General features: G+C 42.0%; 1 protein-coding gene across 1 annotated transcript in view; it reads right to left on the reverse strand.

Moving 5' to 3' along the window:
* Positions 1 to 20,513, reverse strand: part of LOC146785830 (uncharacterized) — a 946,503-nt gene that overhangs the window by 414,189 nt on the left and 511,801 nt on the right. The window contains exon 7 of the mRNA XM_085635161.1: positions 10,477 to 10,602. Within this exon, the coding sequence (XP_085491287.1) occupies positions 10,477 to 10,602 (126 nt within the window). The remainder of the gene's footprint in view (positions 1 to 10,476; positions 10,603 to 20,513) is intronic.

Raw genomic sequence — 20,513 nt, forward strand, 5'->3', positions numbered from 1 at the left:
CACCTGCCCCGACACCGGCCCCCTCGTCCCTTACGCTGCAGGGCAGGCTCTCTGCGTGCTCGCTATGGAGCGACCTCTCTGTCGAGATGCGAGCACACCCTAGGTCAAACAAAGTGTAATGCACAGCCAGAGCTGTTCAGGGATGGGGTTAAAAGAGCTTCAGCCCTTAGGAGTGGATACAATGCTCACCATGTGCTAGACTGGAGCGCTCCCTTTCGGCAAGAGCACATGTTCGGGAAGTGCTCTTCTGCTAATACACAGCACTTCACACCCTCTTTAAAATTAACAGGATGAGGAACAATCCAGTCCTTCTCCTGCTCCAGGAAGGAGCAGCCACTGCAGGCCGTCCCACCCCCACACACATGAGGGGCAGCACTCCTCACACAGTTCACAGCTCTACTCCTAAGCAGGCTCCTTTGATATCCAGCAAAGATTCTTCCTGAAGTCTTTTGCATGCCTTAGACTTTCAACAGGAGGCCAGCACACACAAGCCCTTGGAGATTCTTCACAAGCAGGATACCACAGCAGGACAAAAAGAGTCATCCTTTTCCTCCACCATAGACAGAAGCAGCAACTGCAGGCCAACCCCACACAGAACACTGAAAAGGGGCAGTATTCTTCCTTACAGCTCTCCAGCTTCTTGGTAGGGTCCTCTTGTTCCTGGAAGTAATCTAAAGTCCTGGGGTTTTAGGTGTAATACTTATACCCCAAAATATCTTTGTTCTCTTTGTGGCAAGGGTCTTTGAACCCAGTCCAAACCAGTCCTGCATTTAATGGTGTAGAATGACCACAGGGGGCAGAGACAGAATTGTGCAAAGGGAGACACAGCCTATTCAGGTGTAATCACAACTCCTCCCACTACTCTAAATGCAGACCAGGTCTATTGAGGCCTGTGATGAGTCACACAGGCAAGGCAGAGCACACCTCAAACCCTGCCAGTCAGTGTCTAGAGTGAATGCACATATCATCTCCTGTCACTCACACACCAGACGCTGAATACACAACCAGCCAGAGGCACACATAATGGTAAAGTAACAAAATGCCCCCTTTCTAAAAGTGGCATTTTCAAACACTGGATTTAAATAACACCTTCACCAAAAGGTGAGTTAAAAAATTCTGAGTTCAGAGAGTAAGCTTAATTTTCCTATCTTGTTCTTGTCCCTATTGCAAGTTACACATGTAAAAATGTTACAGTGCAACTCCAATGAAAAGCCCATGGGACAGATAGCCTTTCAACAGTGAAAAAACAATTACACAGTATTTCACTATCAGGACATGTCACCCACTCTAGTACATGTCCTACCTTTCAAACACACTGCACCCTGCCCATGGGGGTATCTTGGGCCTACCACAGGAGTGCCTTACATGTAAGGAAAGGGAAGGTTTGGGCCTGGCAAGTGGGTGCACTTGTCAGGACAACATGGCAGTACACAACTGCACATGCAGGCACTACAGTGGTAGGTCTGAGATAAATTTACAAGGCTACTCATTTGGGTGGCACAACCAGTGCTGCAAGCCCACTAGTAGCATTTTATTTACAGGCCCTGGCACACACTGTGCACTTTACTAGGGACTTACCAGTAAATCAAACATGGATAACCAATCATTGCCACAATTTATACAGAAAGCTTATGCACTTTAGTTCTGATCAGCAGTGGTAAAGTGCCCAGAATCCTATAGTCAACAAAATCAGGTTCAGAAAAATAGGAGGCAAAAGGCAAAACGTTTGGGGATAAACCCGTCAAAAGGGCCAGGTCTAACACCTTGTCAACTGATAATGTGGCATTATATGAATCTAAAACGCTACTCAAAATAAATTGGCTATGTGGGCTAAAATGGAGGACGTAATGAGCCCAAAATAGCGATTGAGAAACATTATGTTGACAGCTCTAGTGCCTTAGGGTCATTTAAATTGAGGAATGACTATGCAATATAATGGTGTCCACCATGACAGTAGGAGAGGCCCAGTTAAAGGTGTTGAGCCGAAACACGCCTACTGTTTGAGTTCTTTGTAATTGTTTTGCAGTTTATCGTTAAAGATTTGGTGTTCACTAATAATTAAGCAATTTTTCTGCACCATTTTTTCAGCTGTGGAGGAGTCCGTACTTGTGCCGCCGTGTCACAAGTTGAGCAGGAGACTGCTTGAGGAAGTGTGTATATATATATATATATATATATATATATATATATATATATATATTACCTACTGGCGGTCGCCAGTAGGTAGTTATAGTTAGGACCACGTTTCCATAGGAAATCCGCAACATTCTATTTTGAATAACTTTGGCGCCGGTCGACGAATCCTCGCAAAGTTTTCAAAATAGGTGGGGCGCTACGCTCCGATCCTACCCTGAAAGTCTCGGGGGGATTCGTCAAGCGGGGGCTGAGATAAAAGGGGGGTCCCAAAACGCGTTTTTCCCATGCATTTTTCCATAGGACCTTTAGACAGGGCTACAGCCCGAACGGCTGAACAGAATTACTAGAAATTTGGCAGAGAGGTAGTCCTCAGGTCAAGGAAGTGCCTTTTGTAGGTTTGGTGTAAATCTGTTCAGTAGATTCTGAGAAAATAGCCTTTAAATCAATATATATATCTGAGCCAGCTTACGGTGCGCTTACGGTACGCTTACCGTACGCGTACGGTGGCGTGCGCGAGCGCGATTCTGATTGGCTCTTAGATCTTAGTAAACATTCGAATCGGCCGAAACCAGGAAGCGGCGGCCGCCATTTTCTCTCTCGCACTGAGAGTGATGTTTAAAATATAAAGCACAAAAACATGTAAAGGGGCTGTTTAGACAGCTCCCACACACATAGCAATGTTGAGGGAGATCCCAAAGATCCCCCAAGGCCAAAAACGGAATTTTTATTTTTTCGCTAATTTCGCCGATTACGCTTACCGTACGCGTACGGTAAAAAATTATAAAAAAAAAAAAATTATCCACACTCTCCCCACCCCGTGTGCAATTGGTGCCCGAAGGGCACCAATTGTGCATGGCTTATTAAAGATGAGTTAAACTAAAATATTTTAAAAAAAAATAATAAAAAAAAAAATTATCCACACTCTCTCCACCCCGTGTGCAAATGGTGCCCGAAGGGCCCCATTTGTGCATGGCTTATAACATATACGAAAAATTAAAATATTACCTTTCAAAACGAAGTGCATCATATGTCCTCCATGTGCGCACGGTGCGCGAAGCGCATCGTGCGTACATGGCCCATCTAGCGTAACGTGGGCACGCGGTGCGCGTAGCGCACCGCGTGCCCACCGTGCGTGCACGGCACTAACTGCGTAAAGTGGGCGCGCGGTGCGCGAAGCGCACCGCGTGCTCACTGTGCGCGCACGGTGTGCGAAGCGCACCGTGCGCGCACGGAACGAACTGCGTTAAGTGGGCGCACACGCCACGAATGGCGTAAAGTAACTTAGCATTTAAAAAACCGTACAAATTCACTGAAAAAAACATAGGTTTCACACACGTTATAGTTAGGAATTAGCATTTAAAAAACCTTGCAAATTCACTGAAAAAAACCATAGGTTTCACACATGTTATAGTTAGCGGAAATTTTACTGATAAAAAACCAATGAAATTCCCCCGTTATAGTTAGTGCAGGCAACTATAACTCACGCGACCGCAATCTTCTGCTGATGACATATGTGTCTTTATGAAAAAAAAATATTTGTAATATATGTATAGCTAAAAATGTATGGAAGAAGACATGGGCAAATAAGTGTCTAAATACAGTATTAGCATCAGCAGAGGATTGCGGTCGCGTGAGTTATAGTTGCCTGCACTAACTATAACTGGGGAATTTCATTGGTTTTTTATCAGTAAAATTTCCGCTAACTATAACATGTGTGAAACCTATGGTTTTTTTCAGTGAATATATATATATATATATATATATATATATATATATATATGTATTCAAACCAAGTTTTGCTCCTGCTGGAAAACCTGTGACCCTCAGGAGTGGGTGCGCACACCGGCGGAGCCATCCCAAAATTAGAATATGTCCACAGGAGAAGTAAACGCGCTCTCAGGTGGGGATAGTGAATGCAAATAAAGATTTATTGCTCCATAAATCTGTTAGTAATGGATTTCGGCCCTCCAGCAGCCTTGATCACACAGTGAGTTGTAAAGAGAGGCTTCATTACATAGTCAGTGTAAGACATGGTAGTCTTTCATAGTGAAGGTAGAAATAGGGTGTTCCTAATATGTATCACAGGTGAATATCTGCATTCGTTATTACTCTCCCTGCAAACCATGCAATCAATCAATCAATCAATCATAGCATTTGTAAAGTGCACTACTTACCCGTAAGGGTCTCAAGGTGCTAAGGGGTGGGGAGGCTACTACTGTTCGAAAAGCCAGTTCTGGAGGAGTTTTCTGAAGGTCAGTAGGCCTTGGGTCTGCTGTAGGCGGATGGGGAGGGTGTTCCATGTCTTGGCGGCGAGGTGGGAGAATGATCTGCCGCCGGCGGTCACTCTTCGGATGTGGGGGACAGTGGCGAGGGCGAGGTCGGCGGAGCAGAGCTGGCGGGTGGGGGTGTAGAAGCTGAGTCGGCTGTTGAGGTGAGGTACGCTGGTCCGGTGTTGTGGAGTGCCTTGTGTGCATGGGTGAGGAGCTTGAAGGTTATCCTCTTGCTGACGGGGAGACAGTGCAGGTCTCTCAGGTGGGGTGTAATGTGGCTGCGGCAAGGGATGTCGAAGATCAGGCGTGCGGAGGCGTTCTGGATGCGTTGGAGCCATTTCAGGAGTTTGGCTGAGGCTCCTGCGTAGAGGGCGTTTCCGTAGTCTAGTCTGCAGCTGACGAGGGCCTGGGTGACCGTTCTTCTTGTTTCGGTGGGGATCCACTTGTAGATCCTGCTGAGCATGCGAAGGGTGTTGAAGCAGGAGGAAGAGATGGCGTTGACCTGCTTCATCACGGAGAGGGTGGAGTCGAGGATGACCCCTAGGTTGCATGCGTGGTCGGTGGGTGTTGGAGCTGTTCCCAGTGCGGTCGGCCACCAGGAGTCGTCCCAGGCCAAGGGCTTGGATCCGAGGATGAGGAGCTCCGTCTTGTCCGAGTTTAGCTTCAGTCGGCTGTTCCTCATCCAGTCGGCGACGGCCTTCATTCCTTCGTGGAGGTTGATTTTGGCGGTGTGGGGGTCCTTGATGAGGGAGAGGATCAGCTGGGTGTCATCAGCGTAGGAGATGATGTTGAGGTCGTGCAGTCGGGCGACGTGGGTGAGCAGTGCCATGTAGATGTTGAACAGCATTGGCCTGAGGGATGCAGGGTTCCTCCTGCTGCCAGAGCTCTCTGGATAGTCAATAGTCTGTGCTGATTAGTTAAACAAATGGTTTATTTGGATGATCTGCCAATTATCTAGGATTGAATTTCATGGGCACACAAACATGAACATATTTCTACGTCTCTCGCACCAGCCCTTACAGCCCTTTCACACTACAGTGACCTGTACGCATTTTAATGCACTACACTGTAAATTTTTCACTGGGCATTTCCCAGGGACCTGGATTTCCATCTGGCGAACCAGCGTGAATAGATTCTCTACAGATGACAGTAGCCCACTCATTCCACCCACAACACTTTCACCAGCGTATATTTTCATCTGTACCTTGGCGACATGAGCTTGTATATATTTAAGCCAATCTGATGCCTAATGTTCAATTTTTAATTTGACATAGAATAATTTGACTGGTATGTGGCAGCAATTCCATGCATCTTGCTTTGTATTTTCTTTATTTCAAAGATGGCAATTGCTGTTTACTACATGTCTGAAGAATTTTACCTGTGCAGTCCTACCACTATGTTTATGTCCTACTACTATGTCTTACACTGACTATGTAATGATGGCTCTCTCTACGACTCACTGTGCGATCAAGGTCGCTGGACGGCCGAAATGTGATACTAACAGATTGCATGATTGCATTCACTAACCCTGCCTGGAGTGCGTTTACTTTTCCTGTGGATATATATATATATATATATATATATATATATATATATATATATATATATATATATATATATATATATATATATATATATATATATATATAATCCAGGCACTGAGTTTAGTTTGACCAAACGTGCAGGAACGGACCACAAGGAAAATGATGAATTCTTTACGTGTAGTTTATTTCTCCCACAGCAATATGACGCTTTTCGACCGGGTCACCCCGGTCTTGATCACATGCATATATATATGCTTCAATTTCCAGTTTTCTTAACACTGGACACCGACACAGCAGGCTGGTAAGAATATCACACTCTTTATTCCATGCTGTTGTTACTGTTGTAACGCATTTCGGCAGTGTCTCCTGCCTTGCTCACATACTGAGCGCCATTTCTCCTGTTGTTTTATCAGAGTTGGCTGGTCACATGGTATACTAAACATAAAAACATACTTCTTTCGCTACCATACAGTGCAAACTAATGTCAATATCTTATTACAGTTTCTTTGTTTCTTTGTTTTGTGATATATACATTTTTTAACTATATGTCTCAAAATTGTTTTGCATTTTATTTATAAGAAAGTTATTTTTATGATTTTCCTTTTTATCACTCCTTTTGTGACATATTTACAATTTTTACTCTCACAATACAATCAAATACCTAATCAACCTCAATTTGGACATAGACCATTTCGGTATCTTGGTCATTTAATATTGCACAGTTCCATCCTTTTGGCCATCAAAGTGCAAGTGCCTAGAAGGGGAGGAGTATCATTCTATATTGCACAGGCCCAAATCTCACGTAGATTAACGTGCCAGTGCTCAATAATGTCATTCAATGTAATCCTCTTTGAACAAATCAAAGTGCAAGTGCTGAAAGAGAGAAATGTAACATTCCTTATTGCACAATCTCTTTTCTCCAATGAATCAAACTGCTCTAAACTATAAGTTGGATATTGCACAGATGGTTGCAGTGTCTAATATTGGAAGTGAAAATGAAAATAAGTTACTTCTAACATCCTGATAATTAATATATGCTATTTCATCCCATTATACAATATTGCACATACCGAATCACGAACAGTATTCTTCACAAACAAATATAAAGTGCAAGTGCTATGTTCCTGCAAGGATTTCATTTGATTCAATATATCTTTGGCTCCAATCTTATGGTTCACATGCATGCAGAAAAAATGCAAGTGCTTAAGTGTGCAAATATTGTTGTCACTGCAAAATAATCCTACTTCTTTAATAATCAATCTTCCATCCAAACTGCTTGACTCATCTGGCCCCTTATCCAATTTCTTTTTGAATATTCGCCCTAATCATCAATGGTCTTCTTTCATTGGAGGTGCTGATCTAATTCTTTAAAGTGCAAGTACTTCACTTGCACTCCTCTTACTGGACCTGTGCTAATAATGTGCACAGTAAGTTTACCGAGCTATGTAAATAGTTTCCTTCAATTTCATCAACCTTTGCATTTTTTTTCTCTATGGATTTCCTGCTACTCAAATACGGACTCACAAGAGGTGTCCTCTAGATATGAACATACATGTCTTCTTTTAATTCAGGCCATGTGGGATCTTTGTATTCAACATTAAGATGTATCTCGACTCTGTCTCTGTTTCAGCTCTCAATTTCCCCCTCTTCTGCTTTTAGGGACAGAGTTGATAACATAATAAGAAAACTCATTAATATCTCCACCATGGACCTCATTATTATGTCTAGCAACGGGGTACAGTTTATCATTATTCTTAACTGCCCTTAGATGTTGGAGGATCCTTACATGCACCATATGAATAGTGCTCCCCACCTACATTTTTGGACAAGAACATTGCTAGATGTAAATAACAAAATCACTTCTGCAGTTGAAGGAACAGTGAATTATTCATGGTTTACTACGGAGGGGTGATTGGATTCCCGTCTTGTTCATGCCATGCTTGCATGCCTTGCATTTATGGCATTTAATAAAACACGGATTCGCTTTCAGCCATCCCTCCGTTTCAGTGACCTCCGGGCTGCTTACCACCAATTGCTGCCTCATGGACTTTGCCCTTCTAAAAGTTACTAGGGGTTTACGTGGAATTATGCTGACTATTTTAGGGTCAGTCTTAAGTAGGTGTCAATGTCTATTCATGCAAGCTCTCACCTTGACATTATAGGCATTGTATCCCGTAATCATTCTCACATCGTTCTGATCTTTCTTACTCTTTGATATCGTTTCTGAAAGGAGTAATGAATCTCTTGCAATGTCCTCTACTTTACTCTGAGCTTATTTCAAAACCTGGGTACTATAGTTTTGCTCTGTAAATCTCTGTGAAAGGTTAGTATGGCCGTCTGTTAAAGAAGACATTTCACTACAGTTTCTCTTCATGGGTAAATGCTCCGCATATGTGATGCTGTACTTGAGTTTCTGTGGGTGGAAACTGGATGAGTGTAAAATAGAGTTCCATAGGTTTTCTGTGAGTGCGTGTGTGTATCATATAATTTTTCACAAATATCTCCAGTTCTAGCAAGCAAACTTGTCAATCACTGATTGAGCTAGTGAATTGTAGATTTAAGGAATTATCATTCAGAGCACAAACAAATCTGTTGGCCGAATCTCTTGAACCTTTCCATAGGATGAAAACGTGATCTATAAATCTTACCCAAATTACCACATTTTCACCCCATTCGAGGGCATGTTTGGTCCTGAGCACCAGCCCATCTTGACATAACAACCCATTGCCGTGCCTCTAGCTTGTTTGTATGTCTCCTCACCAAAAAGGAAAACATTATTCTCAAGGCACAGCTTAGCCATTTGAAGTATCATTTCTGAATGTTGATGTAAGTCAATAGGTCTTGTGTTCAGATAGTGTTTCATGGCCCTTAGTCCATTTTCATGTGGAATGCTTGTATAAAGCCAGGTTACATCAAGTATGATTCGGAGATAAGGCTCATCCCAGGGAATAGTCTGCATCCTCCTTAAAAAATCCCTTGTGTCCTGAATGTAGGACGGAAGACTTTTCACAAAATTATTGGTCTTCCAGGAGGTTTACGTGAATGGTTATGATTCTTTGGAATAAGATATAATATTGGCATGATAGAATCCTCTACCTTTAATAAAATCATATTCTTCCTTCGAGATTAAACCTATTGCTCTCCATCTAGCTAGGTTCCTATGGTATTTATTCTTTACTACAGCTAGATTACTCTGTGGTACTCTCTGGTAGCATTTTGTGCCTTTTAGTTGTAATTTTGCCTCTTCGGGGTACATACTGAGCGGCCATGAGACAATATTGCCTCCCTTGTCCAATTGTTCGGACCACAATGTCACTCCTTGCTTTGATTTTACTTACCACCCAGATATACTCTTTTTTCTCTTTTATTAGTGCCCTTTATAATTTCCTCACTAGATGACAAAGATAATGCTTTTAAATCAGTGATTACCAAATCAAAGAAAAACATCAATCAAATCCCTAGGTACATTGGGGACAAAGATAGATTTTGGTCTAAAAGGTATTTCAAACTCCCATAAATGTCAAGTCTTAATATGTCATTAGTCTCTTTATAAGATCTTGGTGGACTACTTCCTTCAATGTCCCTCTCCAGTTGTTTCAACTTATGTAATACCTTTAAATCTCCCACATCTAAATTCATGACAGTATATCCTGGGGTTAGTTGTTCCACTGTTGTCAAATCAGCTTGATTATGAAAAAAACGTTTTCAGCTTCAATTTTCTTATAAAATTGTATAAATCTATTCTTGTTTGTCCATAATTGGAGTTCGTTCTACAACAAAAAAAGATGCCCAAGGAAAGAGCTTTTACTTAATTTTTCGTGTGAATTGAAGGCGTCCCCTATAAAAAAAACACTTGCTGTACAGGTACTCCTGATGTACTTACCTCAAACTAATGAAACCCAACATAATGTACCACAAAGTAACAACTGATATTTGTAGTGTAAATGGAATGCTGGACAAAATGGCAAACATAGATTCAATAAAATATAGAATGATAGATGGGTAACAGTGAATAACAGGGATGTTTTTCAAATAAAAAGTGAAGCTTGAGTTGTCATTAAGTCACTTAGTACCCTGAAGTAAAAACAACCTCATTATTCGCTTTTTACCCATCTATGTTGTTGTGTATTTCCCTGAAAATCATCTGTCCCTCCTTTATTCTACCATTCAGGGACAGAGGAATGGTGGGTAAGCCATACAGAGCATGGCCTTTCCTGCCCCAAATGTAAACAAAATAAAATACCTAGCCTCCAGTCGCTCACCCCCACCAGCCTTGATGCCATTCCTACCTTTCCTGACAGGAAACTCTTTTCACCGTCGCATCACAGAGCCAGCATTGAACAGACAGGCTTTCCGTAAGACTTGTCAAAGCAGCCTGGCATCCCTTTATGATATAGTGACAGAGGGAAACAAGTTTGGCTTTCTATTGTAGCACTAAATAACTAGATTCATAACCTGTTATTCACAATGGTGATGCTCATTGAAAGCTAATTATCTGTATGGACAGCAAAAGTCATGCTACTTACTTTCACAGTGTTTTCCATCCCTCTTTAGCTGGTACTGTGGTTGGCATTGACATCTGTAGTGGTCTTCGTTGATCTGCACACACTCTTGCTCACAGCCACCATTATTAATAGCACAGGAGATGACAGCTAGAAAAGGGAAAATTGTGAAATACCTGTGATTGGTTTTTTAAGGATATTATTATGTATTTGTTTTGGTATATATTTCTATTTGAGGTACACATTATAGTTTGCTCTGTTCTCCAATGGATTGGGTTGATGATGTTTCACAGTGACACTGCATGAACTGTAAACAGTGAAAGTCAATTTTTCCAGAAAAGGGGAATCAGGAAGTCATAGAACCTCTGAGCAAATTCCCTGGATTTAGGTGCGGTGGTTCCAGAGGTCCAGAATCTCTTATTCTGGCTGCTATCCCCGCACATAAATCTAGGGATTAGAAGTTATTTACCCTATAATGGTGAATCAGACATGGATCTGTGAATACCACGTTCAAATCTGTATGTTTTTCCCCTTGCAGAGAGATTGTGTAACTGAGTGGAAAGAGAGATTAGCATTGGTAGGACAAACATAAATGGGGTCAGACAAGATAGCCATTAAATTAGGAGCAATGGATGGACCCACTTACCCACTTCATACTGAATAGAATATGTTTTTGCCAACAGTTAGCTTCAGTTAACTATGGCAAAACCTAAAAACACGGAAAACTATAGCCTAAAACTGATTTGTGCATGTTGATCAGTTGTTAAAATCAGTTTGTCCATGCACGCCACAGACTCTTTTGCATATGCATTTTGGGGGTCATCAACATATGTGTTGGGGAGGTCATCATAAATAGGACAATCCTCATACAGGCATACATAATGTGAACACCATTGTTGTTCCTTATATATCTGTGAGGATTTCGTAGCTAGGACACCGGAATGGGCCAGACTGCATGACATTTGAGATTAGCGGTCCTAGTACATTGCCTGTTGACGTGATACAAAATTAGTAAAGATCTATGACAGAGAAAATAGTACTATCCTCTTCCTTCCTATCCTCTTGTGGTCTCTTGATTTTTTGGGTTTGTCACTTTCGTCTTTTTGGTTAATGTGTGGTGTACAGGAATAGGGTGGTGTTATGTGGGTGAAGGGGGAAATGAAAGGTTTTGCATGTGTCCTGTTGGATCAGATGTTTTATATTTTAAAAACTGATGCTTCAATTGACATTTCCATCTCTTTATTTCTTTAATTTCTTAACTATTGTTATTTCTTGAAAATGTAATGTTTTTATTTATAGCATGCTTAGCATTGCAACCTGCAAAACTGTATGTGTTCCCTTATAGGTTTTCTAAATTAATAAACTAGCCAATAAATACATTGGTAGGTCCAACAGAGATAAAGAAAATAACTACCTCACATCTTTAATGATAAAATGTTGAGGTACACATGAAAGGAGTGGTTGGGCTATTTCATTAGCCGTTGTTTGAAGGACTAATAATGCTTTGAAGAAGGACTGTACTGTAAGAAGAATAGCCTTGTGTTGAGGGGAGAACCCTTAAGAGCTGTTGTGGCATAGGCACTGTAATAAAGGAGTAAGTGGATGATATGGTTGAGGTAGACAGGTCTTGTCCAGCAGATGTAGGGAACAGTGGATGCATCTCAAGTGAGTGATACTGCTGACAGAGTATCTATTGTAGGACACCTGATGAGTCAATGTATTTACCAACCCTGCCTAGAGAAGACGGGTGGCTGTGTGGCACACAAGTGTGAGTGAATGGCAGAGGTATAGGGAGTAGTAACTCAGAAACCTGTGTTGATATCTCAGGCAGTTTCTTTAAAGAAATTAAATTCTACAATGTGCATTTATCCTTACTATGTGTTACTATAGAAACATATGGAAAGGTACCTTGCATTACTTAGAAACTACAACTATTCCTGCATTGGTTCCCGGTTAGTTGTATATAGGTGACAGTTGAAAAGAAGGTGGATTTCCGTCTTTGAAAGTCAGGAATGCAGAAATGGAACAGTATTGGGATATCATTTACAAGGTTGCAGATTAGGAAAGAACCTTGGCTTTGCTCACTAATTAATGCTAAGACTTTCAACTTATCTCACATTAAGACTCATGCCTCCTCACTCACAGGCATCTCACAACTGTACAGAAGAGAAGAAAATTGACAAACTTGCTGTAAATAGTAAATGTTGGCAAAAAGCTAGGACTAGAAAAAGGGTGCAAAGTGTAAGGAAAGGTGAGGTTTGGACTCTCAGATATGAATGCAGTATTTTTTCCAGATGGAATTCACAGCAGGGTGATGAAAAATAGAATGGCTTTGTGCTGACGAGGCAGAAACTCTAACCCCAGATAATACAATTCAGTTTGATAATTTTCACTATACTTGCTCATAATCTTTCATCCAGACTCACAAATTTGATGCTGCACAACTTTTTAAAACTACGAAACATATTGTCTTCAGCGGAAACCAAACCAAAGTAAGCAAACTTTCTGGGGATATAAAGCCTGCACCTTCATGCCCAAGTATATTCCTAACTCAATTCATGAATCTCCAAGAGAGAACATACATAGCAAGTCGAGACACCCACACTTTCATGGCACTACATTACACTGGGCCAGCATACGTCAGCAATAGCATTTGCTTTCTCAAACCTTCTAGACAGCTCTGCTCATCCGGACTCCTACTTGCACACATCCCACACATATGTGAAAACAGATCTGGTAGTTGAGCCTTCTCCTACATCACTCCTACAGTGGAATAACCTGCTTCTACACATAAGAACCTCCTCCTCACTTCCTAAAGCCCGCAATAAACTGAAGACCTTGCTGTTCGAGTAGTACCACTAAGCCACAGGTTTTGCTAGACTCACACTTGCTTACCACCAGGAGAACCTCCATAAGAGCCTCCTCCTCACTTCTTAAAGCCCTCAATAAACTGAAGACCTTGCTGTTCAAGTAGTCCCACTAAGCCATAGGTTTTGCTAGACTCACACTTGCTAACACCCAGGATAACCTCCCTGGTGATAGTGTTCTCTACAATCCTGAACAGCATAAAATAGCAAACATAACATAGGAATGGATTTATGAGGAAATATAAAATGAATATCATAGTATCATAAGGAATGCACCTCTAATATAGTCTTATAGCCCGCCGAAGCGGGCTATACTGGCTATTAAAGGCGCGTCCCGTGTTAAAGGCCCGAGTCTTTAAAGCGTTGGCCTTAAACTTAGCAAACAAATTAATCTGAAATGCTACAAGTCCAAATCTTTATAAACAACGAAGGACTAGACTGCTTAGAAGTAATAGCTAAATCCATCCTTTAAAACACATATCAACCTCACAAACTAGAACATACTCTAAACCAAGGAACCAAATATTTTTAAAATAATAATGTTATATCAGTGAAATAATTATATACAATCAAAAAATAAATAAACATTGATATAATAAAAATATGCTTATTAATCATTTAATCTGTTTCTTACTTAGGGCCGTATTACGAGTACAGCGGTCCACAGGAATGCCATACTAGCAGTGGTGGTCCGACAACCGGCACACTGCGGGCCCACCTGCACTATTACGAGTGTGGTTGTCGGACCGCCACAGAACAGCTGAGTCTGCCGGGGATCCAGGATTCTGCGGCGGTTGTGCAGCGGCCAGAGAGCAGCAATATGCAAATGGCAACTGACGGGCCTTAACAGGGCCCCTTGCCACTCCTGGGCCTGAGGTGTATGCAGGGGGTATCTGTTGTGCCCCCCGGATTTGCACCCCCAGTTCCTGCAAGTGTGTTTATCCATTAGTTCAATGACATCTCAATAGCATTACTTCGCAGTTCATTCAGGGTGCTCTATGAACGTATTGAGAAACAAACATCTCAGAGGTGGCTGAAGTCCCACTGGCAGGCAGGATGGATCATCTATCCAGTCTTCTTCACTCACTACATGTTAACCCTCAGTTCTATTTTCAAGAGGGTTCTGAATTTCAGATGGTGGGAATCAGTCCTCGGGTTGGGGTTCAGAAGATTCAAAAGCATAGGACCAAGCGCTCAAGTAGATCTGCCCACAGATTTTAGTCAGTTGAAACCTTGTTGTTCAATCAGTCAGTCAAGAAAACTTTATTTTGCATCAATTAAAGTGCATAAAAGTACAGTAAAATAAAACTTTTGAGTGCAATTCAGCATTTAAAAAACATTCATAAAATTATAAATAAATCCAGTAAACTCTAAAAGTGCAAATTGATTAATCAATGGCAGTGGTTGGGAGGGTTTCAGCCCAGTGGTTGCATGGCTCAAGTCTCTATAGTTATCTCAGGCCTATGGTTCAGAAAACTTTGCATACCGTGCACTGTTGGTTAATTGTACAATTGGAGCACTGGAAGCATTTTAAAATTCTCAAATTTACAGGCTGACAAAAATAATTGATTCATAAATAATCAGAATTGCTTTCTGTAAAGTTATTTGATGTAGTTAGGCCTTCAAAATGAATTTTTGAAAGTATAGAGGCATAGTGACTTCACTGAGATTCTAAGTCACTGCCTCAAATTAATATTAAATAATTGTCATTGGACCTTGGTGGTAGAGGGTGGTAAGAAACAATGCAATGGTGCTGAAAGAGTGGGAAACCTAGTTAGAATTCAGCTGTAAAGGGATGCAGATAGCCCACTCCTGCTTTTTAATTATGTGCTGAAATACTTTCCAGTGGGCATGTTCATACGTTTGTTCTTACAACTATGGTAGTAAGACCATAGATGGTGAGGGCCTGTGGTGTGCAGGAACCCTGTGAGCAATAGGGCTGTATGATGGTCTATAAAACCAAGCGATTTATGTGCTGGTGCTGTATTCCAGATGTGGAAACTTCACGAAGCATTGATAGCATATGAGGTTCTTGATGATGTGCTGCAGTGGGAACGTGTAGAGGAAAATTATGAGGCTACTAGTGATGAATTTGTTTGTGGTTTGATAGTGGGGTATGCCCTTGGCTTCTCATGAATGTAGACCACATGGCTCATGATGTAATGTGAATCGTTTTTAGAGTAGAAATGGAAGGTGCCTGATGTACCTGGTACTGGGGCCAAGTGGTGCATGGGACTTCCTTTTCCACCTGCTTGACATATTTGGGTGCATTAGCAGTGTGGTTTCTCATACTGGGAAAAGCAAGTCTCATGAAGAATGCCAATTTTGGTATTGATAGCTATTGGGCTGCCTGAGGGCTGTGGCTCTAGAAGGTGGATGGCAATGAGAAAAATGAGGGTTGTGGCTTCCATAAATGGCAGGGTTGTAGCTGCATGGGACCTGCTGCTCCTTTTGGAGGTATGAAACACAACAACATATCCTTTTTGGCATCCTTTAGCAGTGGTATTATAGGGGACGTCAGGGGTTTGGTGCTCTTGGCATGAGTACCTATGGGGAACTGCATCTCAGCTAGAGCGGGCAACCTCGAAGCTGGGGAACCAGGTTCGAGTCTCTGCAGGAAAAGCTCAACATCCTGTGAATCTGGCCAAACCCCTTAGTCTCCCTGTGCCTAACAAAATGAATGTGCCCATCTGTAGCGCAACTGGTGCTCATGTAAAGAGCTCTTATACCTTCGGGTCAAGTTTGCGCTATATAAAACTCTGGAAAAAAAATCTCTAAGGGGAAGTATTTATTGAAGCGGCATGGAGCATATGGCTGTCCATGAGAAACGCCCTGGTGAACAGAACCACAATCAGAACAGTACCATCCAAGGGAGGGTGACAAATGCTCAGGTAGGATATTTGTGTGTTCCAATACAATGAGGGAAGGACACAGAGCAGAGAAGTTGAAGCATTGGATAGATATGAACAAATGGCCTATCTAAAAATGGGACAAGGTTGTCCGTGGTTTGACACTTGTTGAGGGAGCTTCCACACTGCCCTTTGCTAGGGAATCTGGTAGAGTCTTGGGTGTCAGGTGCTGACAGTGGGTGAAGGGAATGACAGAAATCCCAAGAAGAGGCACATGTGAGTCCTCTACAAGGCACTATGTGGATTCACAGAATTTAGGTGAGCAGGTATGCATTGCCTTACACACTTGGACGAGGCAGAATCTGGTTTGCCAGTCAGCTAGTTGAAAGGTTTCGAGATTGTGTACATTTAGCTGCTCACTAAAAGCAGTTTACAACTCAGTCTTACATAAATTATCAATATTTTTCAGAGAAATAGGACCACAGGCTTGTGCCCAGCCACAAATACCGAAGAGATAGTTTGCACATGCCCATGCCGTGTTTTGTTCAATAGAGATGAAGGCCTCCAGTAGGTGAAACATAAAAATAGAAAATTACAAATTCTGTCCTTGGCTACGTCTTTGGATGTGTCCTTCCTTAAGAATACATTACTAATAATCAGCATAGACTACATGCACATAGATTTCACACTAAAAATAATGTACATTGTCCTCATTCATAAATTATGCATCTATTGGGTTTGATGAAACTTCACAAATTGAATTGGTGAACAGGAAGGTATCTGGAGATGATATCATGAGGATGCCGCTGCAAATGAGGTGAAAAGTCATGCGCAGCAGGGTTTGGAAATTAAGTTCATCAAATGAAAAATACCAAATTTACTGAGAAAAAGCACAGTAAAAAGTTGATTTAAGGTTGTGACTCAACTGTGCACAAATCATTTTGCCAGCTACGGTTACCAATGCACACAACACTAGTCATGACTTGCACTGTCTGACGTGCTGACAACACCAATTGGCTTACAGTGCAGAAATACAGAAAAGAGCTAGCAAGAGAGGGAAACAACCTTTACAACGCAGTCATTACATCGCACTACGTATACAACACAGTCATTACATAGTAACATGCTTTACAACGCATGTCACTACAAGGCAGCCATTACATTGCATGTCACTACAACTCATGCCATTACAGCGCATGTCACTACAACGCAGTCATTACATCGCATGTCATTACAACTAACACCATTACAATGCATAGTACCCCGACACTATCCAACACTTACCCTACTTTTGCACCCCCTGGAGTTAGAATAGTAATTTTTACCCCTACACTATCCAACACTTACCCTACTGTTGCACCCCCTGGAGTTAGAATAGTAATTTGTACCCCTATACTATCCAATACTTACCTTAAATGCAATGTAATGGTATGCGTTGTAATGGTATGCGTTGTAAAGGTATTATGCGATGTAAAAACTGCATTGTAAAGGCATGCGTTGTATATCTATGCGTTGTAACGTCATACATTCAGCAAGAGAACAACATGGCAAATGCACAAGTCATTGCATGTGTGTCAACAATAAATTATGAATTTCAGTGGTTTTATGTGCTTGAGGCAGAACCTTAACTCAGAATTTAACTGTGTTTTATATATACATAAAAGCATTGTATGCAAGTTATGATTTACAAGGCCTACAGTCATCCTCTATGGCCAGCCCCTACAGCATGCTTATGGCCATGCACATCTGGGCCTGGCTGTCTACGGAGGGTTCGGAGACGCTCTGCGTCCAACCTGCTGTGGGCTGTGCACAGTAAGATGTTAGTCGGGCCTATGGTGAGGTCCTTCAGTCATCCGTCCATGGGTGACCAACCTCACTGAATATGGCTAAAGGCTGTAAGCAGCGATGTTGTCCACGACGTTGAAGGTGGGGTCCTTCAGCCATGAACTGCACTGCCGCCACCAAGTGGAGACTAGCCTCCTTTATCTTTTAAGTTCACAGACATTGGGCTTGTGAACCCACTCAGACTTACCGACCTTTGTCGGAAAATGCTCCAGGTCTGAGGATCCCAAGCCAGGGTCCCAAAGCAAGAGGTGCGCCACCAAGGAAACGGTGAGCACCTTGCCCTAATGGAAGAGATTCTCCAAGAAGGAAACGGAGAGGATCTTGCCCGGGTGTGCCGACCCTTAGACATGATTTGCAGACCGCGGGATTCCACTAAGGTCCACAAACTCGTTTTGGAGCCTGCAAACCCAAAACAAACTGACATTTTTATTTTAATTTAATGGGGTCCCTTTGGATGCTTCACCTGGGACACTGGTATGGGGAAAGGACCTCCTGCCCCCTTATAGCTTTTTTTGGGGGGGGTGGAGGGTGTGTGAGGTAAATACCTGTATTCCTTAAAGGCAACCATAACAGATGTTTTCTCTTTTGTGGAAAACTAATCATCAGGTTGGCTTTTGTGAATCCCATTTTTGGTGTGAGAACCCTAAATGTATAATGGGAAAAAACGTCCCTGATCCAATAGTATTCAACTACTTTTTCAAATTAATTCACAGATGGAACATATATCTATAACTTTATAACCTTTTCAAGCCCACCGAATCAATTGTAATGCTAATTTCTCAAAAACTATTGGATGGATTTACGCAAAGCCAATAAAGCCACTTCCATGAGTAACTTTCATAGGAATCTTTGCTCTCTGATACAGAATAAAATACATAAACAGAACCATAGATATAGAGCGATAGACAGATAGATAGATAGATAGATAGATAGATAGATAGATAGATAGATAGATAGATAGATAGATAGATAGATAGATAGATAGATAGATAGATAGATAGATAGATAGATAGATAGATAGATAGATAGATAGATAGATAGATAGATAGATAGATAGATAGATAGATAGATAGATAGATAGATAGATAGATAGATAGATAGATAGATAGATAGATAGATAGATAGATAGACAGTGCCGTGAAAATTTCTTTCTGTATTCATGCTGATGTTTAAATTGACTGCTTATTTGGACAATGTTTTCCCAATGTTGTTAAAATGTACCAATCTAGCTATTAATTCAAGATATATTTGGAAATATTTTTGGGGAATGTCAACACTGAAAGGGAAACTGCAGAGGAGTTGGTTCCTCTATTGTTACAGTGCAGTGCAGAGATGTAGAACAAAGGCTTCAATTTGAGTATTGAATAGTAATCGATTGATAAGTGAAATGTAATTAGAATGGTGCCTACTTTTGTTTTAATGGCATGATCATGTATCCGAACCCACAGATTTTGTTAAATTCTGATTTGAAAGAAACATTTTATGTTTGATAACATTCTTGTTCTTTGCCTATTTTGGGAGAAAAAAAGCATAAATAGGCAGTACTGATTTGTGAATTAGGAAAATGTTTGTGCTGAGATCTCCACAGACATATATTTCTGCCTACACATAGGTAGAAATATCCGCCTGGTTGCTGCCTCCACCCCCTTGGACAAGGGGTGTGTGTGTGTCGTGTCCCCCTGCAACCCCCCCACAATAATCACGGACACCGTGTCTTCTATGGGGACAGCTCTTTATTCTCTGACCTCTTCCTTCAGTGTCCCTACTCTAACTGCCCCTTCATTTCCTTGCGCCTCCCCTTCCTCTTCCTCCCTTGCTCCGCCCTGCCCGCTACTAGACCGCACAATAGTACATCTCCCCCTTTGTTAACAGAACAAAACTCACACAATATTTACATCTCCTCAATTAGCCGTCGGGGCTGGCGAATTGTTCGTCGTGGTCTGAGAGACCAGCCTTCTGCTGCCACAGTGGTGTTGCCTCCACTTTCCCCCTCCGGGTCAGCGGCAGTTTCACGTCGCTGCACAGGCTGTTCAGTTCTGGGTGACTCTAGCCGCGACTCCAGCGCTTCCTGCAGAGCCGAGCTACATTTTTGAAAGTGGGACACATTCCGGGTGATGCGCCTACTGTCTGATTCTGCGGTTAACATTGTTCCTTTCTGTCGAGTGACTGTCAGGGGCTCTGCTCGAAACCTACTATCCGTTTTCTTACATTGTTCCTGTTTAACCACTACACAGTCTCCTTCTCGGAAAGAGAGCGACCGAGCTCGCCTCCGGCCGTCAGCATACATTTTCATGCCTTCTTTGCGAGCCCTATCGGTAGCCACTATTTCTCGATGAATGCGTTCTGGAGACACTGGTTGTAAGGCTCCTTCCCAGGTGGGTATCCGTGTCCGAACGGGGCGCCCCAGCATGGACATTTGCCTGTGGTGGCATGGGGCGTCGTTCGGTATGAGCGGAGCACATCATTGAGGGCTGTTTGCAAGTCTCGTCTGTCAAGCACT

The sequence above is a fragment of the Triturus cristatus genome, chromosome 11 (assembly GCF_964204655.1).
Source record: "Triturus cristatus chromosome 11, aTriCri1.1, whole genome shotgun sequence".
NCBI classification, from domain to species: domain Eukaryota; kingdom Metazoa; phylum Chordata; class Amphibia; order Caudata; family Salamandridae; genus Triturus; species Triturus cristatus.